At 40.2% G+C, this 23,328-nt stretch overlaps 2 protein-coding genes and 1 long non-coding RNA gene across 4 annotated transcripts; 1 reads left to right on the top strand and 2 right to left on the bottom strand.

The window, feature by feature from the left end:
- Positions 1 to 1,405: 1,405 nt before the first annotated feature.
- Positions 1,406 to 11,166, top strand: LOC103142423 (vacuolar protein sorting-associated protein 4A). Its single transcript, XM_007558478.2, has 11 exons — positions 1,406 to 1,632; positions 3,104 to 3,215; positions 3,298 to 3,442; positions 4,569 to 4,630; positions 4,996 to 5,115; positions 5,236 to 5,392; positions 5,478 to 5,626; positions 5,767 to 5,848; positions 7,215 to 7,434; positions 7,584 to 7,724; positions 8,817 to 11,166. The coding sequence occupies exons 1-11, from the start codon at positions 1,612 to 1,614 to the stop codon at positions 8,916 to 8,918; spliced, it is 1,311 nt and encodes a 436-aa protein (XP_007558540.1). The 5' UTR covers positions 1,406 to 1,611; the 3' UTR covers positions 8,919 to 11,166.
- A 134-nt stretch (positions 11,167 to 11,300) lies between these two features.
- Positions 11,301 to 21,707, bottom strand: LOC103142422 (cyclin-dependent kinase 10-like). 2 transcript variants are annotated; one of them, XM_016674560.1, is made up of 15 exons: positions 21,549 to 21,707; positions 19,739 to 19,958; positions 18,667 to 18,953; positions 18,315 to 18,387; positions 18,158 to 18,229; positions 17,911 to 18,013; positions 17,568 to 17,649; positions 16,776 to 16,843; positions 15,795 to 15,847; positions 15,396 to 15,465; positions 13,368 to 13,427; positions 13,066 to 13,189; positions 12,205 to 12,344; positions 12,055 to 12,107; positions 11,301 to 11,980 (listed from the first exon to the last, which is right to left on the bottom strand). In XM_016674560.1, exons 3-15 carry the CDS (start codon positions 18,754 to 18,756, stop codon positions 11,877 to 11,879), a joined length of 1,092 nt encoding a protein of 363 aa, XP_016530046.1. In that variant the 5' UTR covers positions 18,757 to 18,953; positions 19,739 to 19,958; positions 21,549 to 21,707; the 3' UTR covers positions 11,301 to 11,876. The 2 variants fall into 2 exon arrangements, with proteins under 2 accessions (XP_016530046.1, XP_007558539.1); XM_007558477.2 differs by lacking the exons at positions 19,739 to 19,958; positions 21,549 to 21,707 and having other exon boundaries at positions 18,667 to 19,196.
- Positions 21,708 to 22,624: 917 nt separating this feature from the next.
- LOC103142421 (uncharacterized) lies at positions 22,625 to 23,322 on the bottom strand. The gene is made up of 2 exons (XR_476698.2): positions 23,218 to 23,322; positions 22,625 to 23,143 (listed from the first exon to the last, which is right to left on the bottom strand). It is a non-coding gene; the product is annotated as an uncharacterized LOC103142421 (long non-coding RNA).
- Between the last annotated feature and the right edge of the window lie 6 nt (positions 23,323 to 23,328).

Below are 23,328 nucleotides of genomic sequence, written 5' to 3'. Positions count from 1 at the left end.
TTTACTTTAGTTGAACACAAACGTAATAGTAAAGGTGGAACGGGCTTCCTAACTAGAAGCCCTCCTTGTGGGAGGTTGCTCATACGTACACGGTACAGCTTTTCTAAAGTTTTCAGATCACTTGAAGGTTTTCACATTTAAAAAGTATGTTATTCCACATAATGGACTGTGGCAAAATTCAAACTTCTCATGAGCTGCTTTCTTATTTATGCTCTCCTTGCTCTGTCTGTTTGCACCACCCAGACATTTCCCATCGGAAACTCGTGAGGGGTGACCTTCCCTCCATCCAGGTCTTGTGCAGGTCAAAGGTCAGGAAGAGGTTAGCTAACATTAATAGGGACCCCACACATCCTGGACACAAACTGTTTAGAAACAGACCAGAAAGGGGGCTGTTTCTTCCCCACCCATGAACCCAGATTGATGCCATGCAAATTTTCGCCAATGAAATCTGGTCTTACCTTTTGTGAAAATAGTGCATATATATTTTATATTTCAGATGTCCGAGAGCAAAACAGAGCTGAGGTCAAATACCTTTTTTTGTGTGCACAAGGCTGGCAAATAAAGATGATTCTGTTTTTCTTAGTGCGGCACAGGAGGTTCCTGCACAAAGATTGGATAAAACCTGGAGCTTAAATGACAAAGTGATAATTCTACACTCGCATAACAGTACAAGTTGGTAATTTCAGATTTAATGGCTTGTCCAAGGGATTTTACAAGATGTGGTGGAAGGAAGCTGTTCATGCGGCTGCCGGCTGCCACATAGCTGTGCTGAAAAGCTGTTAACTCTAAAAGCCTTTAAAAATACTAAAACCCTGAAGAACATGCTTTACTCTAAATTTTGTTAGTGGACGACAAAAATGTATTACATTTGCACACTGCTAGATATTTAATGTATTACATTTTACGCATTAGATGTTTACCTTTTTTTTTTTTTGCTACTTTTTAAAATTATACATTTGTGTTTCTGTGGAGATCTTCGCTTTATGCTTTCCATGCAGCACAGACTGCTGCAGAAGATTTTTTTCTGTTAACAACCATCATTATCTTCAATAATTTTTTGAAGAATTTAAATTAACGAGTTACAACATTTAATTTCCCTTTGGGATTAATAAAGTATTTTTGATCAGAGTTGAAATTGAGTGTAATACCCAAAATTCGACGCTAGGTGGCAGTAACTTAACTGACCTTGGCAGCTATCAAGTTTGCTTTAATTAACCGGATCTAATGATTCCTTGGCTTCAAATTACCCATATATTACCAACATCTTTATCGTTGTTATTAGTGTGTAGATTAGCGCTAGTATTTTTTTTTCAACAAAATGTACATAATTGTCCAAAGATGTGTTTCTTTTAAGAAGAACTACCTCCGTTTGGAGGCTTTTCTGTAGTTCTTTGAAAACTTGAACCGGAAGCTTTTCTCGTGTCAACCAGCTTGTCTGAAGCTGCAGTGTTGTTGTTGCTAGCGCTTTAGCCGCTGCTCTGTTCTTGTCATGTCACTAACGGCCAGTTTATCGTAAACATACTGTCACAAACTAACATTTTTTTAAGGGTTCACCTTTGTGGAGGGATAAGAAGATAAAGCTGTGGCCGGGGAGCCGAAAAGTGAGATGAAATGACAACGTCAACACTACAGGTACGTTTCAATGTTAGCCAGTAGCCCTAGCAGAGCTAACCTTTGAGTTTAAACCAGCCTGGTTCTGTGCAATTAAAACAATGAACGTTTTTCTTCAAGCCTTTTTATTGGTTTATATCTTATTACTAAAACTATTTAGTATCGCCGGATGAATTCTAGATTTTAGTAGTCGATTTTACTTGATTCAAAACCAAAACAAAAGACTTAAATACTACACACCATAGACATAAATGCATGATTATGTCTATGCTGCTCACCTTCCATAATCATTTGAAGTATATATGTATTGCTGCAGGTGCTACCCAAAACTATTTATCATATACAGTAAATAAAATGGATTGTTTGTCTTTTAAGGTTCAGAGGTCACAAACTTTGTTCAACAGTTTTGCTTTTTTTTTGTCTTCTTCCTGCAACTATCAGACCACAAATCACAAATTTTGACATTTGTAAGCCATCTGTCAATAACCTGGAACCACAAAAAAGTTGCACAAATAAATTTCTTGTAGCAGAACAATATGAGTTCACATTACATTTCTCTTTAAGGGTAAATAAATGTGAGGTTTATCTTGCACAGCAAGAATTTCAGGGTTTGTTTTGGTAAAATTATGTCCAACATCTCTTTTTTTGTCCAACATAACCTTTAAGCAGAATAATTTCCCTGGTTTACAGAGAAAATGTCCAGTAAACGACAGTTGTGTCGATGACAAAGTCTTGCTGATGTCAGGGGATACTGGGCAGACTGGTTTGTGACTGTAGCTCAAAACACCGCTTTGTACAACAAAGTCTACGTGGGATAAACGATGCTACAGAGGTTTGCTAAAACTGAACAGTCACTGCTTGCCTGAACAGTTACGAGGAGCCTTGAATTCAGCTACAACATTCAAGATGGCGCAGTCAGAATTTGATGTCAATGAAAGAAAACGTGTTTGGACAGAATCTCTGCTGTGTTTGTATTTAGCTGCCTTCTGGTCCTTTTGCCCCACCGTTACAGTTTTAACCTCAGATCTCCTCCTTCAGGTCTTTTTGGACTTACTTTGACATTTGATTCTGTAAGAGGACAGCGTCCAATTCTAGTCGTCATGACACAAGTGCTCTGTTTGTAATAGATTTATTCCCTTTGCGCAGCTTTTTCAACATGTGCGACATCAGGGAATGTAACACCTAGCAGTGAAGCTGGAAATATGTAAGACATGCAGGACTCCTGTCTTGGCTGACTCAAATTGGACATCTCGCGTAATATACTCATGGTCTAATGGGATTGTGGTTTGATCTGGAAGATAGTTTCTCATAATTTGTGAAAAGTTAACAAGGTCATAAAAAGGATTAGAGCCAAAGTGGAAATTGGGGATAATACGAAAAATCTTTTCAAACTTTAAATTGGAGAAGCAGGCTGAGATTCTAGGCTAACAGTTTGAACTCTCAGTCTATCCAGCGTTCATCCTCTGAAATTGTATTTCCAAATCTGCTGCAGAAAGCGATTGATCTCGTCACCAAAGCCACAGAGGAGGACAAAGCGAAGAATTATGAGGAGGCTTTGCGATTGTACCAGCATGCTGTGGAATACTTCCTGCATGCCATCAAGTGTGAGTATTGCGTCCCGTCAATTTGCCTGCCTCTGCGGGTGCCGTGTTCTTCACGTTGCTGTGTGATGGTCACTGTGTCCAGATGAGGCCCACAGCGACAAGGCCAAGGAGAGCATACGAGCCAAGTGCATGCAGTACCTGGACAGAGCAGAGAAACTCAAAGACTATCTGAAGAACAAAGACAAGCAGGGCAAGAAGCCCGTAAAGGAGGCACAGAGCAATGACAAGTACGTTGTTTCTCTCTTCTTAAAGCACCCAGAGTTCTCGGTGCCTCGCTGAAGTATTCACACCCCTGGAGCTTTTTCAGATTTTATTCAATTCCTGCAACAAAACTTCAGTGGAATTTGTTTGGATTTTATGTGATGGGCCAACACAGAGTAGCCAAAACCTGGGAAGTGAAAGGAAAAAGATACATGGTTTTTAAATTTACAGATGTGATGTAAATTTTTCATTTTTTATTGCCCCCCTCCGCTTATAAGGAAACAACTTTAGAAAAAAAAAAAACAGTGTCCAGCAGAAGTCAGGTAATTTGTAAGCAGAGTACATCTGTGTGTAATCCACTCTCATTATGAATGCAGCTGTTCTGTTTCTGGCCTTGGAGGTTTGTTAGAGAAAATTGGTAGACAAACGACATCATGAAGGCAGAGAAACTCAGCAGACAGGTCAGGAATGAAGATGTGGAGAAGTTAAAAGCTTTGACTTTCTCACAGAACTCTGAAAAACTGCCATCCCCATGTTAAAACATGCTGGTGGCAGCATTATGCTGTTGGGGATGCTTTTCTTCTGTGAAACCTGTTAGTGAGAAAATGGTTGGAGCTTATTCCCGGTCGATCCTGGAAGAAAATCTGTTTGAAACTGTGTTGGACTTTTGGTTTGTAGCAGAACCATGGCCCTAAACATAAAGCTGGTGTTGCAGTGGGATGCTTATTCATTTGCTAGAATGGCCTAGTCAAAGCCCAGACCGAAATTCAGTTGAGAATCTGTGGCAAGACTTGAAAATCAATATTCACAAACGCTCTCTATCCAACATGACAAAGCTTAAATGGGGGGAAATCTGGGTATTGAAAGCCGTTTGAAACGAACCCGAAACACGGGATTCTGCAAAAATACAGACCCAGGGAGGCTGAATACAAATGCACTCAACACTTTTTAGATTTTTATCCGTTTGTACCGATTTCTTGTATTTAATGCACAGCTTTGTGTTTGTCTATCACATGAAAATCACAATAAGGTCAGTTAAAGTTTGTGGCCGTGATGTGAGACGTGGAAAGCTTTGAGGCGATGTGAGCGAGGTGACGAGGTGCTGCAACTAACGCGGCTTTGACGTCATTTTACTTTCTGTTTGTTTTCAAGGAGCGACAGCGACAGTGAGGGAGAAAACCCAGAGAAGAAGAAACTGCAGGAGCAACTTATGGGTCAGTCGACTGGCAGAGATTTTTATCTACCATAGAAAAAAAAACAAACTGTGCATCTGACTATATTTATAAAGCAGCAACATCACCCCGATGGCATCTTTTGGCTCATCTTCCAAATCATGACTGATGTTTAATATTGGAGTTGTTGACTGAGCTGCCAGACTCTCATGCAGCTTTACTGATGCTAGTTTATGACAAGTTCTAGTTTTGTTACCCCATTTATCAGGATAAAAAAAATATTAAAATGTAGAAAATTCTCTACTGTTAGTTTCTTCGTGCTGATGGGCTTTTATTTGTTTTGTAGCGCCACGAACAAGCTGTGCATCGGATTTCTCATCTTTCTGAGGTGTGTTTGTGTTTTCCAGGTGCCATTGTGATGGAGAAGCCCAACGTAAGGTGGAACGACGTTGCTGGACTGGAGGGAGCAAAAGAAGCTTTGAAGGAAGCCGTTATCCTGCCCATCAAGTTCCCTCACCTCTTCACAGGTTTGATCTTCCCAACACTCGACTGTTTCTGTAGCAACCGATGTAACGCTTCAGTGGGTTAAAAAGCCCTCAAGCCTGGTTTGAAAGTTTTATTTCACTGCAGCGTCTCTTCTCTCTCAGGCAAGCGGACTCCGTGGAGAGGCATCCTTCTGTTCGGTCCTCCAGGGACGGGGAAGTCCTACCTGGCTAAGGCCGTGGCCACCGAGGCCAACAACTCCACCTTCTTCTCCGTGTCGTCCTCTGACCTCATGTCCAAGTGGCTGGGAGAGAGCGAGAAGTAAGTTTTGCATCGACGCAGCGTTACGAACATGGACGGATCCGCAGCAGCTGCAGATTGAATGTTTCTGTCCGTCTTCCGTCAGGCTGGTGAAGAACCTGTTCGATCTGGCTCGTCAGCACAAACCTTCGATCATCTTCATCGACGAAGTGGACTCGCTGTGCGGCTCCCGGAACGAGAACGAGAGCGAGGCGGCGCGACGCATCAAGACAGAGTTTCTGGTCCAGATGCAAGGTCAGGAGCTGCGCCAGAAAAGATTACCCCTTGACATTTATTCAATGTTTAGTTTGAACATGAATCCTAGCTATTACAATAATAACATGTAGTCACCCAACAACAGAGCCTGTGTAGATGTTAACCACAACTTATTTTAGGTGTTGGCAACAATAACGATGGTATTTTGGTGCTTGGAGCCACCAACATCCCCTGGGTGCTGGACGCTGCCATTCGCAGAAGGTCAGAACATCATTACTTCATAACTGTTAGCTTGGCTTCTGGTGGGCTTCTTGTTCAGGTTTGTCACACTTGTAACCATTTTGGGTTATTAACAAAATATTTTTTAACCAGGATCACCCAACCAGACAGTTTCATGTTTGAACGTACGAGTAAGATGAGATGTAACTTTGTAATTATAGCAGAAAGCATAACTTCTATTAACTGAACTGGTGCGTCTTTAAACACATGCAGGGATGTAAAATGCATCTACGATAACAAAAGTTGTACCTCTTAAAGGGAACACGCCTGTTTAACATGCTTGGGATCTGTAATTATAATAATCATTTTAAAGCTCTTTTGACATGTAAAGTGACGTATTTCTTTTATAATTCAACTGACAGACAAAACCTGTTAAAGGAAAATATCCTAAATAAAAAAAAAGTGAACTCACCCTCAGGCTTACACATTAACTGCAACACCAGGATGTAAATGATAAAATGGTGACGGTCGAGTTTTAAATGTTTAAAAACAGTATCTCCAAATATAAAGTGCAGTGGGCAACTGGAAAAAAAAAAAAAGCATTTCCTGCGAAAGTGCAGCTGAAAGCTGAATATTTTTAGTGACAATTGCAGAAGCATCTAACGTCAACGGCAGAAGACGTGCAGAGAAGTAAGAAATGGGCAGAAGCAGTAGAATAAAGCAAAATTCTGTAAAATGCAAATGGAAAAACTGCAGAAGAATGAAAAATTCCACCCAAGGAATATTAGAAATTCATTCTGCTTACGAAGCTAAACTGTAAAGGTCACATAAGCTAAAACTAGGAAAAATAATAATGATAGCATCCACTCTACAGTGTGAAAAAACCCAAAAATTTAATGAGGAGAAACATTGAAAAAACAAAACAGTCTGCAATCTTCTTTCAAAGAAAAACTTTCTGCTTATCATAAGTTGAAGAATATAAACAGGAAGAAAAACAGTTTTTATCTCATCAACTGCAGAGCAGTTTATAGTTAGCTAAAGCATATATAGATTATGCTAGTGGTTGTGGGTCACCATCATGTTTTTATAACATTATAGTGTGATAACAGCAAGGTGTGAGGTGTTAGCTACAATATTAGATTACATTCTGGAATTAGGGTCGGATTGGGAACCCTCAGAGCGAGTGGGCCAGTGTTTTGTTTTTGTTTTTTTCTTAAACTTTTAAGAGGAATTTTATAAAATCTGCAAAAGATATGAACCATGAAATAACCAGGAGTAGTTGAAGGATATGACCATTAAAGTCTTTGGTTGACCGTTGTGTGTAGTTTGATTCCTAAGCGTCAGCAGCCAGAGTTTTTCCTCCCAGCTCTGCTGAATGTCCCGTTAAAGTCGTTCTCTGTGGGATCAGATTCGAGAAGAGGATCTACATCCCTCTCCCGGAGGAGCCGGCCCGAGCCCAGATGTTCCGACTTCACCTTGGCAACACGCCACACAGCCTGAGCGACGCCGACCTCCGCGAGCTCGCGCGCAAAACGGACGGCTACTCGGGCGCCGACATCAGCATCATCGTCCGGGACGCGCTCATGCAGCCGGTCAGGAAAGTCCAGTCGGCTACTCACTTTAAAAAGGTACTAAGGCTCAGAAGCGGCGTGAACCGCCGACCTCCTGGATGTCATGTTTGATGTTTCAGATCTCTAATCTAGAGTTCAGGTTGAATGGTTTTCATTTGTGAAAAGGAGTCTCTGTTTTGTTTTGTTTTTTCTTACTTTCCCTGCAGGTTCGTGGTCCGTCCCGAAGCAACAACCAGGTGATGGTGGATGACCTGTTGACCCCGTGTTCCCCTGGAGATCCTGCAGCCATAGAGATGACCTGGCTGGATGTGCCTAGTGATAAGCTACTGGAGCCCATAGTTTGCATGGTGAGAGACGACGACAAAAAATATGTTTGAAACCTTGAAGTAAATCAATGTTTATCATCGACTTCTTTTGTTTTAGCTAAACTCACAGGCTTCCTGTACTATATTTATATCTGTGATTGATTTCCGAACCGTTTCTATTTAGATTTAGACAAGTAATCTGGATTATCGTCTCTTCTTTTATCTTGAGCCTTTATGGTTTTAAACAAAAGCTTTACATGTTAAAACAGAAAGAAATTCTGAGAAAACTTGGACCCTTTTGACCAGAAAATGGGCCCCTGCTGGTGGTTGTCATGGAGACAGGATGACCCTAAGACGCCACTCTTTACATTATTCTTCTATCGCCGTGCATGGTGGCAAAAATAAGCCTGGATTCCTGTTGTCATGCTCTATTTAAACTGCAAGGAGATCAAATTGATAACTAAGAGTTTTTAAAAACTGATGCACTTAAAAAATTACAATAAATTTTAAAATGAATTGCTAATAATTTAGCAACCACTAGGTTATAAACAATTATAGGTAAATTAAACATAAGATACAAGTTTACTAAAAGAAATAAATTAACTTTGTAAGACTCTTTAGACATGAAGTGACGTTAAGTAATGACCAATGATGAGTTTTCTGTATTAAATAAAAAATAAAATTTTTCAGATGTTCCAATTGAATCTGTCACCAAAAACTAAATGTTTATTATTATGGAATCAAGAAGAAATGGTCGTTTCAGTATTTTTTTTTTCTGTAAGTTTTTATGCAAAATTCTTATTAAAAAAACAAAAAACAAAATTACAACAGACTTTTAAAAGTAACTTTAAATTATGTTGCCTACCTTTCTTTATTTTCTGTTTTCACAGAAGAGGCTCTTTTCCACTAGGGGAATCATTTTGTCCTAAAATCTGAAAACAGAAATAATTTTAGTTTCATTTTCGTAGCTTTAATAATAAAACATTTTGCTGTGGTTCCAGGTGAGTTTTATTTTGCAGCAGCTGGGAGTCGAAACATGCCTGACCCTTGATCCAGATAAATCACCAAGGTGAGATTTTGGAGCAGGAAGTGGCAGTGAATCATCATCATCTTCTTTTTTTTCCTCCTCTGCAGTCGGACATGTTGCGCTCTCTGTCCACCACGCGTCCCACAGTCAACACAGAGGACCTGTTGAAGGTGAAGAAGTTCACAGATGACTTTGGGATGGAGGGTTGAGGGATGCCGACCCCGGAGGCTCAGACCTGCTCCCAGTGACGCCACTCCTCTTCGTCCTCCTCCTCTTCCTCCCCCTCACCACTGCGTAGGCTTCCATCTCTCAGACTGGTCGACATCCTCCTGGTCTGACGTCTGTTAAATCAGGCCGCGATTACAGAACATCCGAAGGACGTTTTCCAAATGCCACATTAGACAAATCTGTGTGGTTTTTTTGTTTTTTGGTAGTTGGACAGTAGGTCTCATGTCTCTCGCCCTCATTTCTGATGATGTAACCCTGCAGAATCCTCACTACATGAACTCGGCTGCATTTTACGCTGGGAAACGCTCCAAGTCTGCCCCCCTTCGCCCCGAGCCGACCCGCTCTACAACTGAAGGACTGTACGTTTTGTTGCCGTCGTGCACTTTGCTTTGGATCCACATGAAGGACCCTGATGACTGAAGGTGAAGCAGAAGTTTATCATTTCCACCAGGCATGCAAGCGTGTGAATGCATCTCAGTGTTTTTATTGTTAAACGTGCGTGTCTTAATGTTTCTGTTTAAATGTCAGGAGCCGGTTGTTCGCTTATTTAATGTCGAAGCGTGTCTGGCTCGGGCCTGCAGCTGCAGGCCAGTAGCAATCTGACTGAAGAGATGTGCCAGACTGGGAGAAAAACACCTCCAGTTTTTATTGTTCCTAATCCCGAGGTGAAAAAAGATTTTCTGGTCTCCTTTTGTCACGTTGTAACAAATCAAAATATTTGAACGCTAAATTTAAAAAAACAAAACAAAAACTGTTAATTCGTTTTAGCTTTATTGATCATAATAATCATAATAAAAATTATTTTTCTGCAGATTGAATTTTTTTTTTTAGTTTAATTTTTTTTCATCTATTCTCATTTGACTTTATACCAGGAAAAAAGGAAAATCACTTTGAAATGTTGGCGTTTTGCCTGCAAAATATCCCAATTCTTCAGTTTATCTGAATTAAGAGACGCACCGATCAGACTTTTTCTGGCCAATAGGAATTTCTGGTGGCACGTTTTCCGCCTTAAAGATTATACAGCAGAGTTGATGGAGGTCGTAGTTTTAAATTAGCGTTTCACAAATTCCATAAAATACGAGATTACATTTGAACCCAAATCTTCCACTTTTCTTTCTGTACCTTTTACACACACAGACTCGTCACACTGTGTTAGTTTTATTATAGGCTTCTGACAATAAACAGAAGAATGAGAGTCCACCCATTAACTCATTAAATATGGATAAACACAAAACGAAAGCCAGAGACTTTAAAGATAAAATCCCACCAGTGATTGCTTCCAACAGATGCGATAGCCGATATTGCAAAGACGATTTAAAATATCATGCAGCTCTACTTTGAATCCAACAGGAAAAGAAGAATTTTTCCGGAATTTAGGCATAAAATTATCATCTGATGAAGTTTTTACTTTACGCGTTAAGCAAGAAAGTTTCAGGATTTGACCTGCAGATCAATGGAGGAAAAGTGGGAAAATTCTGATTTATCTGAATGATTGAGGCATTTTGAGATCAAATGCAAAATTAATCTAATTTTGACAATTAAAATTTAAAGACTAGAAAAGAGAAATCTTTCATTTGTAAATAATCCGAAGCAGTCATTAGGTATTGTAGTTACTGCTTGGGGGCAACAAATGCCAATGTTTTAAAACTTTGGTTAAAACATTTAACTGCATCTCATTACAGCTGAACCAAAACCATCACTTGACTCTTAAAACCTTGTCGACGCCCATGAAGGAGACCCAGTCCGGCACATCTCTGAGATTCCCCTGCACACGTAGTGTTAACCTTATTTATGATGATTCGTCACCTCGGTAGAGAAACAGTATGTTTACACTTGAAGTATTACCTTTCTTACTGATTTAGCACCTTTGAACGGCCTGATTTTTGTTTTGTTTTTTTTGTTTTTGGGAGAGAAATCCACACTAATTTTCCTTTGAGATGCTGTCTAGTTTTGTTTTCAGCCATCTTGGTTGTTAGGAGTGCAGCTGGACGTCTTCATCGACTGACATCAGGACTCCAGGCTCCGTGGGTTCTGACTGAGCCATGAGACTCATGGTGAATTGATAACTCAGTGCTACAGTAGTACGGCTCTGTGTTCGTCCAGGTACCTTCTGGTTCAGTGGGAGCTTAGTTAACAAAATCCCTCGTGTGGGGAAATAACCTGCTGCTGGCTGTGTAACCATTTCAACTAATTTAACCGGAGTTAATAAAAACTGACATTTCAAATGAAGCTGGTGTTGGTGTATTGTTTACACACACACACACAAAAAAATATTCAGGACTGGTTGAGTTTTTTGTAAATGTTTTTAATTTATATAGTATTTATAAAAGGTATGTTTAGGTAAAACAAAGATCTAATTAAAGTTTTTTTACACTGACATTTTTACTGAAACATGCAACACAAAAGGACACAACCCAGCAGGTTAGTATTTGTCCAGTCATTACAGCTTGGCGGTTTTTCAACCTGTAAAACTTTAATCATAAATGTACACTGTGCCCATCAAAGCACTACTGTTCATTATAGAGGCAGAATGCACCAAGGAAGAAAAACAAAGGCCTTTATACAAACAAAAACAATAAAAAGACATCTTTAAATATTTTCTTTAATTACCATGAAACACTTTACCAGGTTCTGATTTAATGTGAATTAATTTAGAATTTAAAAATATTGGATCTAAACACTGAAAAATGTTGCGAAATGTACCCGTTTGTGTTTAGGAAGCAGGTAAAAATGAAGAAAGCAAAACAAAACAGAGTTATCTTGTCATGTTACACATCTGATAATTTAGCCCACTTCAGCTCTTTTGGTTTTGATCACGTCAACACTAACAAAGTTGGCTTTAAAACTGCGCGACGCATCGTTAGCAGTCTTATTTTCTCCCCCTGAACTTCGCCTCCAGTGTGACACCGCAGCTCCCCACCAGGGGGCAGTAATCATCCTCAGACCTTGCTGCTCTTCCTCCTCTTCGGCTGGCTCTCCGCCAGAGCAACGGCTCGCTTGTTTCGATGGTGCGGGAACGTCGGCATCAGCTCCGGCTCGCAGGCTGGAATAGAAGACAGGCCGCAGGGGTTAGCAGAGGTCAGAGGTCATTCACTAACTGCTGAATAATAAACTCACGCAGAGGTTTCTCTTTGAAGTAGGAGCTCTCCAGACAATCTTTGGCGGTCGCTCTGGGTCAGGAAAACAGAACCGCACTTAAATCTCGACCACACTGTGTTGTAGTAGTAATAATAATGATGATAATAATAGTAAATCCATGTGTGCTACCTGCGCTGTGGGTTGTACATGAAGAGCAAGTTGAGCAGTCTGTGTCCAGCATCAGACAGCCAGGTGAACTTGTTCTTCAGGTTGTTGTATGGCTGCTTCCTCAGGCTGTACTGACCGATGAGCGGCAGCTGAGAGAAACCCTGCAACAAACACGCCGTCTTTAGTAAACACTGCAAGAGACGGAGTCTGAGAGAAAGAGCTACTTCTACAGATTTTAGAGCAACAAATACACATTTGCACTCAAAATGCTCAGATCTTTTCAGAAATTTACAAGCGTTTTCTGGAAAATTTCTGAGCTTTTTGGTTGAGGTGTGCCTTTTTTTTCCCTCCATCTACAATGGCCCTGAAATGTACTTCCACACTCAAAACGTTCACAGTTACAAACATGCAGGTAATAACATCCATTTCCCTCCAAGTTACGTACCGAGTTGTGGCGTTGGATTATGGCTGGTAATGTGAAAGCGCTTTGAATGTGACAGAACAGCTGGATATAAAAATGCGTCACGTTTATAACAGGGATTCAACGAAGTTAAAATGATACCAGTATCTAACCATATCGAGTCACAGAACTCAAAGACGTCCGAGAGCGACGTCTGTATTTTTGCCTGACAGAAAAGTCAGATTACGAGATTAACTAGTCCTGTCAAGACAAAATGCAAAACCTGAGACTGACATATGAAAGGCCAGCTTTAAAAACAAAAAGACATTTTAAGGCCTAATTTCAGATCCATGAATTTAAGACTCTTTTAAGGCTTTTTGCTTCAGAATGAGTCGGCTGCACTTTTATTAGAGGCATATATTTTTTTTTTTTTCTGCGCCGTTCATCTCTGGAGGGTTCACCCTCCTGGACCAGAGCCTCACCGGCCAGATGTTCTCGTTGGGCGTCCCCAGCAGCTGCACTATCAGGTCTACCTGCTGGATCTCCGAGGTTCCGGGCAGCAGAGGTTTGTGGGCCAGCAGCTCGGCCAGGATACAGCCCACTGCCCTGCGAAGGAAACGTCACGTCCTGCTTCATCTTTTACAGTGGCGTCAGAGCAGCTGGCGTCTCTACAACCCGAGTACCGACGTGGCACATAAAAACCTCAGCACAGCATGAGAACACCTTTTTTGCTCCTTAGAAAACCAAACTTGCAAACTCGATGAGACCCGCTGGGATTTCTCACCACATGTCCAGAGCTGTAGTTTGAGTCTTCGTCCCCAGGAGGAGCTCCGGAGCGCGGTACCTGCATGAAGGAGAGGACACGGTTGGACTGCAGACCTCAATGAGATAATGAAGCTGGATTACTGCAGAGGATTAACGGGGAAGAGTTTCCACTGAGGCAGCGCAAGCACAGCAACACGGGGGGGAATTTCCACGGCGCATCGCACACAGATCAACAGGGATCAAACAGAAGGAGACCTGATTATTCACCGCCGTCACTTTTGGACATCATCTTCAACAAGGAGGCTGAGTTACTCAAGAAGCTGGCTCTTGACTCAAGAAGCTGGCTCTTCTTGCATATTAATGGGAAGTTGAGTGGAAGGAAAACGATAGGTAAGATATACCTGAAAGTTCAAAAATATGTTCAATCCCTCGTGTGAGAATGTGAAGAGGATGATATGACAAAAAGGCCTGTAGTTCCTCTGGAGGAGCTGCTTCTCACGTGAAAGAATCTGTTTGACACGCAGCTCTCCACAAACCCTTTTTGATCAACATGGAAAACAATAAATAAACTTAACACTTCACATTCGCCTGAAAACACCATGGGAAGTGAAATCACTACGATTCTCTTCAGGAGGGACAGGGAAGCCGGTCAGAGTTGATGGAGGTGAATGCAGAGAGAACACCCGTTTAAAAATGCAGAGGTTGCACTACAGCACAACAACAAGCCTAAACATCCAGCCAGAGCTACAATGGAACAGTTTAGATCAAAGAATAGCCATATGTCAACATGGCCTAGTCAAAGTCCAGCTTAAGCTGCTTTCCAAAGTAAAATGGCTGAAAATTTCTGTTTCTCGCTGTTAAAAGATGCTCTAAAAGATTTGCATAATTGGAGCAAAATGTGGTAAATTATTGAGTCAGGAGAGGTTGAACACCATTGCACACCACACTTTTCAGATTTTTGTAAAAAAAAACACAAAAAAAACAGCATGTATTGTTTTCTTTTTGCTTTACAAAGAAAGAAAACCTTTGTGTTGATTTCAATCAAATTAAATAGCAGTAAAATAAACTGAAGTTTGCGCATCCGATGCGAAACAACATGGACAACCTTTATTATTTCTGGAAAAACTCGCAGGAAGCTCCTGGCAATCACAGCCGTCTAAATAAATCCTGTTCCGCAATCAGACGAGTGGCTTAGCGTCCAAACAAACGTGCAGCCATGTTACAGATTTAGCCCTCATGTGAACGAGAGGAAGCAGCAGGTTGTTTTGGACAGAATTTACTGCCAGAACAAGAGCGACGCTTTCCACGCAAAGTATTAGAGCTGCTGCTAAATAAAAACAACAAATCCTGGGAATCAAACATTTATCCAAATGCCAGTTATGTAACAGCCAAGGTACCCGCAGTAAGTTTGGGCCTAAGCCTGGATGCTCCTTTTATCTCCAACCCCGACCGGTCACCAGTTAATCTGATGTTCTTTAAATCTTCGTTTTGTCTTCGTCAAATTCAGGATTTGAGAGTCATTTCTGAGAGTTCTGGACAAAAAAAAATAACTTTGCTCATACAGATTTGTTTCCATCATTACTTAATATGAGGACAACATATAAGACAACTCCATGAGTTTTATGGTGCGTTCACACCTAAAGCGTTTTGAGCGTGAGGCGCATCTGGTTTCCATTCAGAGTCTGTGTGGAGGCGCGACGAAGGCCACTGTGGTGCGTTTCGAGCGTCTAGCCGAACCGTTTGGAGTGTCAAGAGCGTCCAACGAACATCGAGGGCTAGAGCCAACGCGTCTGATGCGCCTCCACATAGACTTTGAATGGAAACCAGATGCGCAAAAATGCTAGGTGTGGAGCAAAATGTCAGCCGTCTGCATTCAAAGTGCAAACGCATCGAACTTGAAGTGTCAGACGCGCAACGCATTTTGGTGTGAGGTCACCATTAGCTAGTCTCAAGTGAAACGTCTGGAAGTAAGAGGGCAACTTGTTGCCGTTTCTGCAGATGTTCTGGATTCATTGATGGACGTGTTGCAGCGTCTGGAAACACTCACCACAGTGTGACCACTCTGGGGGTCATTGGTGGCTGGGGGATCCCGTACATCCTGGCCAATCCAAAGTCAGCTGAGCCGAAGAGAAAAAGAGAAGGACGGATGAACAACCAGAGCTGCAGAAAGTTTATTTCTAAACTTGCCAACAGGGAACAAAAAAAAATCCTAGAAGCTCATTAAATATGCAGAGAGAGGAAACAAGCAAACACTAAAACTGATCAAAAAATATGGCGTCACAAGCCGTGAAATAAATGTATACGTTCTTGAAGTAACATAATTTCGCACTGGAGATGATATTCATCAACTCTGAACTTTAATTTAGGTCCTGCAATAAGGGAGACAGGGATTAGCCAGAGAAGCTGCTGCAGCGGTGTTGGTGGTAATGTTACCGCATGGACTCACCGATCTTAACGCAGCCTTTGTCGGTCATCAGCAGATTAGACACCTTCAGGTCCCTGATAACGAGATAAGAGCAGATTAATGAGGCCGCTGCTCTCAGCTGCGGCACATCTTCGGTCCTTACGTTTTTATTTTTATTTTTTTTAAAGCTCACTGTTTGCACACAGCTTCACGTCTTCGCTCTTAGAGATTAGCGGCTTAGCCTGCTATGTTGAGCTGAAAGCGAAAGTTTTCGGCATTACGTGGGTGGATCTATTTGAACCTCGTTAGATCATTAGTGCGACTCAGGCTGAACTCATCGCCTGCTACATGTCGGGGTCAGAGTTCACAGCTTAAGCTACCTCAACAAAACGTTAGCAGCTCACTGGCTCTGAAACATTTATATCCTCAGACAGATATTTTGTTTATGCTTGTATGTTGATCATTTAAAAATGTATAATAGAAAAATAAGCATATGGACCCTTTAAAAGATAGTCTTAACCATAAACTTGGCGTGCTAGGTGGCTTGACGCGTTTGGTGTGAACGCACCATTAGAGAAACAGTCATCATTACGCTGCCATCACCATACTTCAACATGGGTGTGTTGTATTCAGGGTGATCTGCAGCATTACCATTTTGCGTGCAAGCCAGAAAATTGAGTTTTGCAACCCAAACCGGGTTTTAGCAGACAGCAGAGGAGGATTTATTCTAGCCTTACGTTTTTTTTCTTGCCACCCGTCCATAAAAAGGTCAGAATCAAGGAACGAACCACTAAAAGTTATCCTGTGGATCTCTGCAGCTCCTCCATTGTTAGCTGCTTCTCTGATCCGAGTAAAGGAAACCAAATAGAAATGTCTTCTTATTTGGGGAAAAAAACAAAACAAAAAAAACAAACTGAACATATATTAATTTCCTTCCACCTCTCAATTGTGAACTAATTTGAGTTGCTCAAACAGACACATTTTGGAAAGCTTCAGGTTGTGTGAATCCTCTGGACGACTCACCTGTGTATAATGAAGCTGTGATGGAGATACTCCAAGCCTCTGAGCAGCTGAAGGACAATGCACTTCACCTGGAGGAGAGAGGAAATATCTTCAAACAACAGATGGGAAATGCACATGTTGACTTTATTCTTCTCTTTTAAGTAGTTTCATTTTTGGATATTTTTTGATCGTCTTCAAAAGACTGAAAGATTTCATGAACATATTTAACTTTTAACAGCCATCTGTCATTTTCCAGATGCCCTCCATGAGCGTCAGCGTCTCAGGCGCTAAACCGCATTAAACATTTCACAACAACAAAGGACCACATGCATGAGCGGCTATAGTGGTGGTAGTCATGGAGCAGATTACAACCCCTGGCAGTTAAATCCTAATCTAAATGGAGTAATCTCCCCAATCAAGTGAGCCATCCACCACTCCCCCTGGTCTACCCAGCCTGGTTTGGACTTAATGATATATAAACCACTAAAAACAACAAAAAAATATTAATTTCCTATCAGATTAATATCAGATAAAATACAACAGGTTAGTATAGACACAAAAACACAGGCTCGGTTTTAATATAAACATTTAAGTGTAAAGGTAAACCGAGATCTCTAGAGGTGTGAAACTGTATGGTGAGCCAGAAAGAGAAACACCGAAACTTTTCGGTACGTACTCGTACCCAGTTTTTCAAAACTGTTAAACATGTTTGAAACGAATGCTTAATAACAAAGCAGTGAAGTAAATGTGTGATTATTGAAATAATTAAAATAAAGAAAAAAAAAACAACAATAAGAAGTAACAGAATTTTACCTGAGCTTCAGAGAATGGTGTCTGCATGTTTTCCAGCAGACTGGCCAGGTCCTGTTCACAGTAACTCATCACCAGAAACAAACTGGAAGAAAGACAAACTTGTACTTAGTTTTTCTGCACATACTTTTTCCTTTCTTGTTTAATTTGTCAAGTCAGTCTTATATTTTCACACACATTAGGTCTGAATGATTTTAGAACCTACTTGTCTTGCATACGAAACAGCATTTGGCTAATTCAACCACTGTATGAAGCCATTCAATTTAAATAATTTATTTATACAAAGGAGTATTTTAAGTAGATTGCTGTTGGCTCTGTATAAAAACAAGTTTTAGTGGGTTAGTACCTCTCCAGATGGCTGCCCACCACCACCTCTTTCAGCTCCACGATGTTTGGATTTCTCAACCTCAGCAGCAGTGTTATCTCTCTCAGGCTGCTGATGGGAATGCCTGACAGAAAAAATTAAATACTTTAAGAACTTCGTCGTATTTGTACAACTTATAATGATCGAGGGTGAACTTTTCATTCATTACACCCCTTGAATAGTTGCAGATATGTCCTGAATTACATTTGTAGCAGTAAAATGTCCTCACCATCCTTCTCGTTGTCCATGCGGACCTTCTTCAAAGCTACTATCTCATCCGACTTGGTGTCACGGGCTCGGTCTGAAGGAAGAGGAGAAACCGTTCAGTTCGTCGACGAGTCGGATATAGTCGATCTGAGTCGATCTAATGTGTCGGTCAAACTCACACACAATGCCGTATGTTCCTTCTCCTATTCGGTTGAGTTTCTCAAACTCCCTGACACTTCGGCAGCTTCCAAACTAAAGGAATTAAAAATAAATGTTGAAAAACGTACTTAGAAAATACTGGGTAGCTCTGAAGGACTGGACTTTTCCCAAGTATGTTTTTCTTTTTTCCTCCCTATGTTGCTGTTTTAACACACTGCAGCATATGCCGATAATTACCACATCCTACGTAGATGTATAAAACACTGTAAATTATATCTTGTACGATCCATTCCGTCAAACATATATAGTTTCACTAAAATTAGCCAAGTCGAGAACGAGGTTCGGCATTGTTTCCAGCATTCATCCACTCACCCTGTCATTCTGGGGCACTGTGAAGGTTTTCTTGTCTTTAATGGACTTCAGCTTTATCGAGTCCGGTTCATCCTCGCCGACGGCGTCCATTCTCTGAGTTTTTAAAAGGTTTTGCAGCTCAGATGAGAAGAGAGGCGCCAGGTAGGACTTCCAACAAGCATGGCGCCGTTGTAGTTTGTTTTGTGTCCACACGGAGGACAACAAAGAGCTTTCACGGAGTTTGCGGCCATTTAAATCCTTTCCATGAGTGTCAGTTTTGGAGTTAAAAATAAATATCTACAGGGAAACTAATCAGAAAGAAAACAAATTATTTATTTAAACCGTACAAAACCGAGGCAGTTGTAGACATATGAAAAACAGTCTACGTGATTATTTTTCTATCCCAGTTAAATATGTTGTGGTATATTTGCACACTATTTGTAGACGTTTTTGTTTTGAATTCATTGCTTTAGCTGCAGCTCGGAGTTGTTAAATTACTTTATAACAAAAAGGTTATAAGTTCCATGATCCAACAAATAGATATTTTGTTAATGTTCATTTAACAAATGAAAATAAAAAATAATTATTACTTAATAATAAATGATTATTATTGATGTTAAATAACTCTTAAATGATGAAAACAATTATTGTTTAACCTTACGGTCGTTCTGTGTGAAATTTATTTACAATGGTTTCAGTATTTATTTCCTGTGCTAAAGCTCATAATCATGCAAGATAGATTACTTTCTCATTTACTCTTCATCAAGTCATTTAATACTTTTCAAAAATCAAAGTATTTTATAAAAATGTGTTTATTTAATGTAATAAAATTATCACCTAATATATATGCATCTCTCTCTCTCTCTCTCTCTCTCTCTCTCTCTCTCGTATATATCTACATACATACACAAAGGGAAACTGACCCATTTAAAAGTAAATTTCTTGCTCAGTCCATCCCTTATCTTCACATTTCCACTACTGTGCATTTATGGTTTAGAAAATTATTTTATTTTCCTTCTCCACAACATGTCTTTGCTCTATGCCAGGAGGATTCACTTTCACTGGAAACAAATATCTTTTAAGTATTACTTACATCATGTTGTATTACTGTCTAGTTGTGATTTTCCTCCCTACTACGAAAGGTGTAGAGCCAGGCCTCCGCTCTTTCATAGCATCAGCTATAGTGACGTTGGACGGCACGGCAAAGATGTCTTCTCGTGACGGAGCCGTGATGATGATGACAGGCGCGTGGCAGGAAGTGTTGGACGAATCGGTCTCAGTGTTGGGCTGTGATGAGACGTGGTTCTCTGAAACTTAAAAGGACCAAAGTTAAGATTTGTAAACAGCACATTCCTAACCGGACTCACCAGGTAAAAATGAAAAAATAATCTCAAGAGTGAATTAAAAAACAAATCTGCAGACACTTTAAAGGGAGAAAAATATTTTACAGCATATTATTTTCAGAAAATCCCATCCCATCAGTGGAACATAAATAAATATCAGTGTTTGAACTAAATGACTGGTATAAAAACTGTCAGATTAAATAACCAATTAACCTCAGCAATCTAGAGACAATGTTGATTGGTGCTACTTTTCTTTTTGGTAGGCTGTGATTATTTTCTAATAAACAATAATAAAAACTAAAATCAACTGGCTGCGTAAAACTTTTCCCTGACAGTTTATCCAGAGACCAGCAGGCACTAATAAAAAAGAGACGTACGTTATCAAAAGTACAGCACGGTGGTGGCTGCATCATGCTGGGAGTCCGTCTTATTACAAATGGAATCAGTGTATTGCATAAGGTGAACTATGGCCTTTGAATCCTTGAAATTTACCTCAAATCAACAGCAAGAAAGTTGAAAATTGATTAAAAGGTTAAATTAATAATTTAAAGATCTAAACTGACGTGGTGATGAATATATTTTCTGTCTGGAAGTTTATAAAAAGCAGCTAAAAATGTTTTGAAACCAGTGATCTTTTGCACTGACCAATTAAGTCGAGGCATGTTTAGTTTTTACTTATTTAGATCAACTTAAAGTGAAAGATAAATCAGTTTTTTGTATTCTCCTTAGCTGTATGAACGTCTTTGTTGTTATTTTACTATCAACGCACAATTATTATATAAAAAAGTTTTTGTGTTTTGCTTTTAAGCAGATTCTGAATTTACAGTTGACATTATTCTGACCGGGGTCGCTGCTGTTTGGGACTCATTTAAACCTGATTAATGGTTTCTCTCTTCACCAGATGCTTACGCCTCCTCTGTTATGTCCTGGTACTTGCTATAAAACCAGACTGTTGACCGTCAATAGCCTGAGCCCAAAGTGCAGCTAGAGGTGATCTAAACTGCCCCCGCTGACGTACGCGTCTCCATCGGTGCGTGTTTACGCTGAGACCTGTGGTCAGGGTTCGGCAACCCCGGCTAAATTGGATTGTTCTAGATTCCAGATGGCGTCGAGACTGTACGGCTTTAATTATACGAGAAGTACCTGGTGGACACTTGTTCATCAATTACAAGAAAGAGTCCCAACGCATCCTGCATGATATAAACTTTGTGTAGATTTGAAGCTAAAATATTCACCACAAACTTGTTTTCGTACAAAAAACCAATGCCGTAAGCTCCATCTCCATCAATACAGTCATTTTGAATTTTAACCAACTCCTAGGTTTAGATCAACAGTAGCCGCCAATTTCTTGATACTTTAAAGTTGTGCTTTTGTAATAAAAAGATCTTCTGCAAGGTTGTGGGACATCTACGCTAAAGTTTACCATTAATTCTGATGCTAAAACAAACCTTTAACGCCAATAAACACAAATGGCTTTTAAACAATTATTCTCTTAATTTGTCCCTTTTGCTTTTTAATGCATCTCCAGTCTACGTAATATGTACATATACATTTGCTCACCTGAATCTTGTCTCTGACTCGCTCCAGACCCCATTGGGCTTCAGTCAGCTGTTAAAAAGTGCATACATGTCCACACGCATGACGTTCACATGCTGCCTGGTCTACAGGAAGGCAGAGTCGCAGCTCGCATTCATGCCGACCTTCCCGAGTGCCTCAGTCTGAGTGAGGGACGACTAATCCTGCGCAGTCGCTTAAGGAAATGTTAGAGATCCTGGATTTAAAGGGCAGATCTCGTTTAGGAAGTGAACACAAAAACACCACCGTGTTTCCAGGAATGCAGGAAAGCTGTGAATACAGTGATGTCTCTCTAACGAACCTTAAGTAAATCATATTCAGTTCATACAAACCTTATGGTCATCTTCTTTAATCAAAATCTTTGCTGGCCTCATCTGGCCATCCCTATTAGTTTTCTGGGGGGCTCACTGTGTGTGTATATATATATATAAATCCCTTAAACTTCCTATGACTCCATTTTGAATGATGAATGTTGTGATTTTATATCACCGTCAGCTACACAAGTCATCACATGATCTCTCTTAGACTGTAATTATTTCAATGTAGTAAATTCAGTGTTTTACTTGACCTCAACTTAAACCCATTTCAGAAAACAAGCATTAAAAATCCGACTAAATTTAAACCATAATCCACATAAGTGTGCTTTATTATTGTATTACCTCTTTCTTTTTGTTGCTACTACTAATAAAAATATAGACAGAAGCAGTATTAGCAGAAAGAAAGTACTTGCAGATTTTTTTTGTTATTGAATATTTCCACAAATTACATAGTGTAAAATTCTATTTTTAATCTAAATTTTAATTAAATTGGCTAATTTAGGCAATTTAATTAAATTACAATATCATTACAATAATCAATAGAAAACTAAGTCCAACTGTCATTTACATCATTTTCAGATTAAACATATTTATCCTTTCTCGCTGGTGCTAATCTCCAGCGGTCAGTGTTTGAGAGGTAGGTTACACCCTGGACAGGTCACCAGTCCATATGCAAACATATTCATGAAAGATTTGATTTTCCTCATTTGGAAATGTGTCCTTATGCAATAAACTCTAATGGCCGTCAAGTCATGGCTTTTATTTCTTGACAAAATACCTGAAACAACGACTCTTGAGTAAGAAAGCCGACAAAAACGGATGAGCATCAACACTGAACATGAGAATCAACTTTACAAGTTTACAATGCAGCAACTAATGCATCCAGTTCCATCAGCGCAGGATTTATGAGTAGTTGCCGGGATTATGGCGCATTAAAAAGCTAAAATACATCTAAAAACATCAGATCAAGGATTTGAAATCACTTCACCTAAGAGGCCAGAATTGGTCAAACATTCAGGGGAAAGATAAAAGGCTCATGAAGAACAGAATGAACAGATTTTTGTTTATTCTGTCCTGTGCTTTCCTCCTAGTTTTAACAGCCGGCGACTTGAGCCTGATGTTGGGATTACAAGGATTCACTCGCCCAACGGCGAAGGTACTCCAAGTCCTCTTCATCGTCATCGTCATCCTCATCCTTGTCTTCAGCCCCGTCTTGAACCCCATCCTCAACCTCGCTTTCTACCTCATCTTCTTCCATAGCGCCTTTGGTAAAAAAAAATAGCAACAACGTGAGAGTTCAAGTTGTATCACAAGGGAACTTTCATATTTTTTTGTACCAGGATGAGAAGGTGAAGCCGAGGACAACACTGGAGAAGGATAGACTTTGTCCTCTTTTCTCCTGGCCTCCAAGAGGCTCTCATCCAGAGTTTTTTTAAGTCTCTCCAGCT

The sequence above is a fragment of the Poecilia formosa genome, unplaced genomic scaffold, assembly GCF_000485575.1.
Source record: "Poecilia formosa unplaced genomic scaffold, Poecilia_formosa-5.1.2 Scaffold97, whole genome shotgun sequence".
Taxonomy (NCBI): Eukaryota; Metazoa; Chordata; class Actinopteri; order Cyprinodontiformes; family Poeciliidae; genus Poecilia; species Poecilia formosa.
The sequence above is the reverse complement of the archived record's forward strand: the minus strand, read 5'-3'. Positions and strand labels throughout refer to the sequence as shown.

Coding starts and splice junctions, on each gene's coding strand:
- LOC103142423 (XM_007558478.2), top strand. CDS start 1,612: ATGACAACGTCAACACTACAG. Junction 3,216..3,297: donor CTTCCTGCATGCCATCAAGT/GTGAGTATTGCG, acceptor CACTGTGTCCAG/ATGAGGCCCACAGCGACAAG. Junction 5,116..5,235: donor GTTCCCTCACCTCTTCACAG/GTTTGATCTTCC, acceptor CTTCTCTCTCAG/GCAAGCGGACTCCGTGGAGA.
- LOC103142422 (XM_016674560.1), bottom strand. CDS start 18,756: ATGGACGCCGTCGGCGAGGATGAACCGGACTCGATAAAGCTGAAGTCC. Junction 12,108..12,204: donor ATGTACAACCCACAGCGCAG/GTAGCACACATG, acceptor TTCCTGACCCAG/AGCGACCGCCAAAGATTGTC. Junction 11,981..12,054: donor CTTCAAAGAGAAACCTCTGC/GTGAGTTTATTA, acceptor CTTCTATTCCAG/CCTGCGAGCCGGAGCTGATG.